The sequence below is a fragment of the Solanum pennellii genome, chromosome 3, assembly GCF_001406875.1.
Source record: "Solanum pennellii chromosome 3, SPENNV200".
Taxonomy (NCBI): Eukaryota; Viridiplantae; Streptophyta; class Magnoliopsida; order Solanales; family Solanaceae; genus Solanum; species Solanum pennellii.
In genome coordinates this window covers 9,549,646-9,557,343 of record NC_028639.1, presented here as the reverse complement: position 1 = coordinate 9,557,343, position 7,698 = coordinate 9,549,646, and the positions used below count along the sequence as shown (strand labels likewise).

Below are 7,698 nucleotides of genomic sequence, written 5' to 3'. Positions count from 1 at the left end.
TTTTTGCAAGAGAAGTATAGTTTTAAGCATGTTCCAAAATGACGAAAGTGAACTCGATTACATAACCGCGGGCACCCTATTACATGATATGATCTAGCATTAAATGATAAGATCCAAAATTTCATTAAAGGAATTTGACATGCAATATGGTGCAATCGTTATACTCAAAATTATAGATAAGTATATCAAGATTTAAGTATGATAATACAAATTAACATTTTTGCAAGAGAAGTATAGTTTTAAGCATGTTCCAAAATGACGAAAGTAAACTCGATTGACTTGATGCTTCTTGGTATTTGATCATTATGCAGGCGTGTCTATAGTTCTACATTCCACAATCAAACGGTTATTGATCTGTTTTATAGTTGCAATCAGTTGTGTCCTACTTTGTCGATCTTTTATCAAAACATGGTTATGCACATATTTTTTATAGAAGTTAACTAAGAGGCAAGTGCTTGTACCCAAACATCATAGACAGCAGATTAGATTTTAACTAAATTATCATTAACCTTCACGGTCAGAACTTACAGTTATTTGTTGGTAGTTGGTAATAAGGGTCTGTGGACCCCTTAGAAAGAAACTACTGGAGCTGTTTTCTAAAGCACGCGGAGGCGTCTCCAATACCTCCTTTGACCTACCTACAAGGGGAAGATTGGAAAGATGGTCACCCCAAATATCATAAGTAAACTTTTCCTCCATACCCATCTTTTTATCAGTTTTAAGTGCCATCTGATTTGGAGGTTTAGATCCAGGAGCTCGTAAATGAGGAGCAATTACAGAACTTGAAGCCAGAACTGGTTGACGACACATCAAGCGAGGAGCAGATTTATCAGCACAAGGGAAGGTTGCTGAAGGCAGAAGAACAGGTTTGCTGGCTGATCTTTTAGGTGCACCAGGCTTCTCTTGAGGAGGACAAGAATTTTTTCCACCATCCGTTAATGTTACCTCTCTCTGCAAGACATTCCTCTGAGATGCATATTCGGAGTGTATATTTTTTTTACATTGATGACTACCAACATCAGCAAAGGGATTGATGAGCTTAACAGGTCGATCCACAACAGCAGACGGGGGAGATGGCCGACGAGGTGTTAAATTTGAGGTAGGAGACAGGGGTGACGATGGTGTAGAATTGCCACTATGACTACTTGAAACATCAAAAAGTCCAGTCAAAGCAGTCGCAGAATTCTTTTTCTTCTTCCGCCTCCTCCCTTTTTCTTTTGCAATTTTGACAGTGAGATTACCAGTTTTTGAGGTTTCATATGTATCAGAACTCTGAATTGCTACAGGCTTTGTAGAGGATGACACCTCCATTCCCTTTTGGGTATCTGATGCAGAGTTATATCCTGCACAATGATTCACATTCTGATCAGTTACACTTTGATTTTGGGAGACAGCTTGAATATCTTCACATGCACTGAAACTTTCAACTGACAGAGCCTCACCTTCCCCAATTGACCGAAGCAAACTGTTCAATTTAAAGGAGAAGACAAACTTGCCAATCTGTTTCTCAGTGGGATGCATGCGAGACAATTTTCCAGCATGACTAACAGATGTCATATAGCTTTTTCCACTCTTAGGCAAGCACTCATGGGAGCCAAAGGCCATCACGTGGGGTATGATGCACCACAGAACTAGAAAGAATAAAGAAGTTAGCAAGAGAATTGTGACGAGCAATTTCTTCACCCTCGTCCAGAACAAAGACCTCTTGCAGAAATGAAGCACACGGATAGGAAGGCTAGCTTTCATTGGTATAACAAGTATGCCAGTTGCCAAAGCCAGTTCAAGATCTCTATGTATAGTGGCAGCAGAAAAATCAGTATGATATGATATCTCAAGCTTTATAGACTCCTCAGGTTCAAGAGAAAAGCCTTCACAACCATTTATTACGAACCCATCTGTTCCACACTCTGTTCCAGAGATTTCAATTTTTTTGACCTCCAAGGGGAAGTCACCCACGTTCTTTGCATGAAGCTCCTTTGACAATGACAGAGAACATGCATGAAATTTATCCTTCATGTTATATAGCACACCCGAAGAAGAGAGATTAAGAGGGGTTGGCATGTTTAATTTGAAATCCAAGTTCTGCACAGGTACAGACGCATCAAGCAAGACCAAAGAAAGCAACCCCCCAGAACCTTTGAGACTTAACCACTCCACACCAGAAAGATTGTTCCTGAGCAATGCTGAACTTCTCCACTGACATCGAGCTGCAGGTTGAAATAAAATTGGACCAAATGATGCTTTACTAAAAGGGTGAAGAAGTCCTTCAGTTACTGCATTCTCTGCTAGCGAAAAACCATATCTCTTTGGAGCAGTAGAGTAGTTAGCAACTATTCTACTGGATAGAGAAGGCTGCAAATGGCTTCCTGAAGTCTTGCACTCATCAATAATTTCCCAGGAGTTCAGAACAAGCTGCACCAAGATTGGTTTTTGACTTGGGTTTTCTATTGTGATCCACTGAGAGTGATAACTTCCGACTTGAATCACTGGAAACACTACTTCACTTTCATCCAGTACAGACATGTCATAAGCAGTAGCATGAGATTTCCAGTTCTTCAATACCGACTCATCTGCCATTGTTGTATCCACAGCCTTCAGATTAAATGGATAGAAAAACCAAATCAGGAGCTAATTCTATATACATCTGTACCAAACAAAGGTATACGACTGATACAGCAGTGACAACTATTTCCACTACATGTACATTCAAATTAAGAAAAGCTAAAAAGTAAAGTTTCACATAAAATAAATATGACTGAGAAGTACAACTCTGCTGAACTAGTAAAAACAGCTCACTGATTCAAGCATCATAAATCAAATAAATAGCTATTGATAAACATTACTTCCTCCATTTAAAAAATAAATGACCTAGTTTGACTTGACACAGAGTTTAAAAAAATAAAAAAGACTTCTCAATCTTGTGGTTCTAAACTAAATGTCAAATGTACCAAAATGTCCTTTAATCTTGTGGCCTTAAATATGACACGTGGAAAGCTGAAAATAAAGTGTTGCCAAAAAAGGAAAAGGATCATTCTTTTTGAAACATACTAAAAAGAGAGCAGCTAATTCTTTTTTAAACAGAGGGAGTATAAGTTATCATGTGACTATGTGAGTATATTTGCAGAAGAATCTCCGCCCATTATGTATTCAAAGAACACAATGTTAACCAAAACAACTTCTATCAGAGAGTGAAATTGTATCCAGCATCCTGAAATATACACTGAACATGCACAATTATATTTCCACTGAAGATGACTTCGGTTATCTTTAGTGCTTCTGGTACATTAAATTTTTTGAGTATAAGGGTGTATCTCCTACTACAGATTAAATAGAGACGAAGAGCCCCTGCATTATACATGATATGGTACATATGGCTCCACCTATCACGTGTTACAGGACACAATCTTCAGTCTTACTTTATGCTGATAATTAAGGACTTTAATACTCTACCAGTTGAAAAGAAAAGGACTTCTATACTCTACATACACAGATTTCTCTCAAGGGCTTAGTTTGAGTTTCTTGCCACAATATTAGTTTCAGACAAAAGAATAAATATGAATTCCAGTTGCTTGCAAAAATGCCTCAAATAGGAATAACACACAAATCTTGAATTCTCAAATCTGACAGCCCTGAAACTTCCAGAAGTTTGACAAATTATTTTTACTCATTTAAGTGTTTAAAATATCCTCCGAAAAGAAGATGCCACACCCATGAAATGAGACATATAAGAACCAAATAGCAGAATTCCAATACCTTGATTTCTAATGGTGACCGCATGCTGCTGCTTGAAGAGGCTCTTGTGTTTCCAGGTTCAACTTCATCAGAGTTCTCTTCTTGACCAATTGAAGAGTCATGTTTACCTCCTGAATGAAGGCTGACTACATCCATGCAAGCAACTTCAATTTCAGAAGTTCTCGAGTCATTAGTTGATACGAGCAATTTACAGTTCATGCTCATTTCATGAGCTTGCACCGGAGGGTATGTGACCACAGCGACTTGCGTAACAGTACCAGGGAAGAGTATTAGTCCCTCAACATATCTGACACGAAAATACTTGATGTTCTCTCCAGCCTCACTTACCTTGACAATGCTCAATATGTAAGGAGAATCATTTCTCACTGACAGAGCAACAACACTAGTACCATCAGTCGCACATGGTTCTACAGTTTGAATAGACAAAAGAAGTGGATCCATGAGCTCACTGTGAGCAGACATCTTGCCCAGTTCTGCTTTGAGAGGGACAATAATTGTATCAGCTTTAACTTTGGAAGAGCTAAGCAACTGCAGAGAAAAGGCACCAAATATCTCTCCCGTTGTATGACTAGGGAAATCTAATTCTATGATGGTCTCAGTTTTGTGAGGATCAATTTTCCAATTCCTATGGGGTCTAATTGCAACTAGAGGGATACCAACCTCATCACCCTTGACATCCAGCCACTCCTTAACACCAAGCAAGCTGAAATTATTGTTTGAATCTTCACCTTTATTCATATTACAAATTGCTTTTGCATAACGGGTATTATCTCCTGAAGAAATAGACGTCCAAATAGTTACCTCCTCCACATAGAGGGCTTCATTGTAAGGATTATACAAAGAAAGATTTTTACTCAGCCTTCCACTAGAGGAAATATCAAGACCGACGAAAGGCTGTATGCGATATGGAGATTCAACAGTAAAGCCCTTAGCCTGAACCAAGAAACCACCGGAGCTAGTCTGCAAAACAAACTGCGCTGAAGATAAACCCAACCATGTAGGCAAAAACACAAAACAAATTGATGCAGTTTCACCAGGTGCCAACAATGTTTCGCTGAAATTGCAAGGGTAAAACTGAGAATTGGTTCCATAAGGTTCAAAGACAGTCAGTGACCTGTCGCTGTGTGTATTTTTAACATTTAGAAAAGCTAATGAAGGAAAATATAAATACTTCTCCCCCCAGTCGAGCAAAGGGGGACTGATTTCTACATGAGGGGAAGAACCACCCAAAATGTTGAAACTGTCTGTCCCGTCTTCTGCTTTTGGTTTCAATTTTTTATATTTATCATCAGACAAAGGCACTTCACCGAAAGAAACACCATCTGCCCTATTCCTTCTTATACAATTACAAGGCAATTCACTGTAAAACTCTGGGTAACTCAGATAGCATGAAATTGTTCTTCCACCCAAGAACTTGAAAATACAAGAATCGGATGACCTACTAAGATTTTTATTCTCTTCATCTGATCCTACCGGCAAATCAACATCAGATTGAACCCCAGAAACTTCTTCCACTTGTGATTGGGCATTCTTCTCTTCAAACAAAAACTCCCGCAATCTGGGTGGAAAGCAGAACATGTCTGTATGTGAACACACGCTATCAAGACTTTGACGAGGTACGGGGTTCTCAAGAACGAAACCGTTTGACAAATCACCACTAAAGCCGTCCTCCTCATTGGGTTTGTAGGACATACATGCATCATACTCTGCTTGGTTTTGCTGTCCCTTCATTGAACATGGTTCACCTTTAGCCAGAATAATGATGATATGGAACAGAACCATCATAAAGCAGAATGCTTCACCATGGTGAAACACTCTCCTGAAGAAATTACTAATACAGATTAATAGCCGATGTAAAAAATTAGAACATCAATCATCATTTACAAGAAAGACAAAAACTTTAAACAGTTATTAGGCAGGGGATATGCAAACACAAACTAAAATTTTGGGGAAGGTACAAACACCTCCACCACAAACAACTACAAGAATAGTACAAACTGGTAGTAGTCTATTATTTCAGGAAGAAAACAAAAGGCACCAATTTTAATAATGAAAATAAGTCAAAGGGTGTCTCAGTAACTCAGTTGGTTGGGTTGGCTACCTGGACTTTTCACTTTCACCTTGTTGGTGAGGATTCCGTTCTACCTTGTAATCCCCTCCCCCATTTCCCCTTCTCCTGCCCCCCATATAATAAGAAAAAAAAAAGAAGGCATTAATCTTGGGATGAAATGAAAAATAGAACAAGACACAATCAAATAATCTAAAAATAGAAAAACAGATGACGATTTCTAATAACTCCCATAGAAAAAAACTACAAGACGCTGATACTTCAGCTGTCGATATGAAATATGCAAGTAACTGATTATTAAGTAGGAATAGAAGCTAAACAAAGCTTGCAAACTCCAATACTCTCATTCACAGCTTAAACCTTTTTCTTTTTTTGCATGTTCAAGCAAGCAAACATACCATAAATAAGCATTCAAAAGCTCCAAAATAAGAACAACAAAAAGCTACATGAAAAAAAAATCAATCAAAAAAATATAAAATGAAATAAAAATTGTTACCGGCGGGAGGAGATGCCGGAGAGATGATATGAAGGTCCGATCATTAGGGTTTGAGAGTCCATTGACGAAGATTGAAAAAGAACATGAGTGAAAAAAGAAAAAATGAGTTTGTGATGATGGTGGCTAGGGCTTATAAGCGATTGGGATTTTCAACACCAAAAGAAAGAAAAAGGAGAGTCTTGTGAGCAGCACACAAACAAAAACAACAAAGACGCAGATACACCTGATAGATAATATGCACCCGAATGAATGGCTCGAATGACGAAGATAAAAAAAAATAAAAACTGAAAAACAGAGAGCAATTAACTCATTCCACAACAAAATGACTCAACTGCCCCACATAATACACTGTTTCTTTAAATATCTATTATTAAATTATTATTTTTTAAAATTTTTTTAATAATCTTGAAAGTGTATATATATTTAAAAAGATAAAAAGAAGATCTAAGTTGAAAATGCTTAATCATAGTCCTTTGGTTACTCTCCGTAATTTTATATTTAATTAGTATTTGTGTTCCTGCATTTGAAATACAATAATGTTAGATTAAAATTTATAATTTTTATTTTTTATATTTTAATCTATTTCAGTTTATTTAAAATATCATTATTCTTCTTTTATCGAAAAGTTATCATAATCTTAAAAATAATAACCGACTTAACTTAAAATTATCTCTTATATTATATGCAATAAAATTTAATTATATTTAACACAATTCTTATAAAATTTCAAAAATTATTTTCATTTTATATGCAATTCACATGGAATTAGTGATGTAAAATAATTAATATGTTATATTACTTTAAAACAAAAAATATTGTGAGAGTAATAATTAAATAAATAAATATATATTATTGTTATTATTATTTTAACAGAAAACCTCTATCGACTCTATCTATATTTTAATAATAAGTGGCAAATGTTCATCTCAATTTCAACCAAAATATATGATGATCTCTTGAAAATTATTTATGATTTGTCTTTTTACGACTTTGCAAAATGGCGATAATAGTGATCACCTCCACACCATTTCTAAAGCACTTTCTGTATCTGAATTTAGTCGAATTTCAATGTAGATATTAAATAAAAAATATAAAAAAAAAATTGAAATGTTATTTAAATATAAGATCAGTATTAAAGATGAAAAAAATTATATATAATCATGAAATGAGAGTGTGGTTTTCAAAGAACGGTAAGCAAAAAAAAATTAAGAACAGAGATAAAATGACACATTATGAAATAAAATTACTCCAGCTATCCCACACGAGAAACGATTTTCTATTAAATATATCTAAATAATTCTATATTTTAGATGATGGAATTAAACTATTTTGTTTTTATTTTTTCTTATAATCCATATATATATATATATATATATATATA

The 7,698-nt window shown here is 35.7% G+C and overlaps 1 protein-coding gene across 5 annotated transcripts; it reads right to left on the bottom strand.

The window, feature by feature from the left end:
• Positions 1 to 455: 455 nt before the first annotated feature.
• Positions 456 to 6,602, bottom strand: LOC107014616. Of its 5 annotated transcripts, XM_015214601.2 has the most exons (5): positions 6,318 to 6,602; positions 5,855 to 5,929; positions 3,754 to 5,572; positions 1,443 to 2,592; positions 456 to 1,343 (listed from the first exon to the last, which is right to left on the bottom strand). In XM_015214601.2, exons 1-5 carry the CDS (start codon positions 6,377 to 6,379, stop codon positions 505 to 507), a joined length of 3,945 nt encoding a protein of 1,314 aa, XP_015070087.1. In that variant the 5' UTR covers positions 6,380 to 6,602; the 3' UTR covers positions 456 to 504. The 5 variants fall into 5 exon arrangements, with proteins under 5 accessions (XP_015070087.1, XP_015070085.1, XP_015070086.1 ...); XM_015214599.2 differs by having other exon boundaries at positions 456 to 2,592; XM_015214600.2 differs by lacking the exon at positions 5,855 to 5,929 and having other exon boundaries at positions 456 to 2,592; positions 6,318 to 6,601.
• Positions 6,603 to 7,698: the final 1,096 nt, after the last annotated feature.

What these genes read in the sequence shown, in the direction of transcription:
- LOC107014616 (XM_015214599.2), bottom strand. Translation starts at nt 6,379, where the DNA reads ATGGACTCTCAAACCCTAATGATCGGACCTTCATATCATCTCTCCGGC. An exon ending in TCCGGCATCTCCTCCCGCCG is followed by an intron (nt 5,930 to 6,317) that starts GTAACAATTTTT and finishes TATGGGGGGCAG; the next exon opens with GAGAAGGGGAAATGGGGGAG. An exon ending in GGTGAAAGTGAAAAGTCCAG is followed by an intron (nt 5,573 to 5,854) that starts GTAGCCAACCCA and finishes TAATTTCTTCAG; the next exon opens with GAGAGTGTTTCACCATGGTG.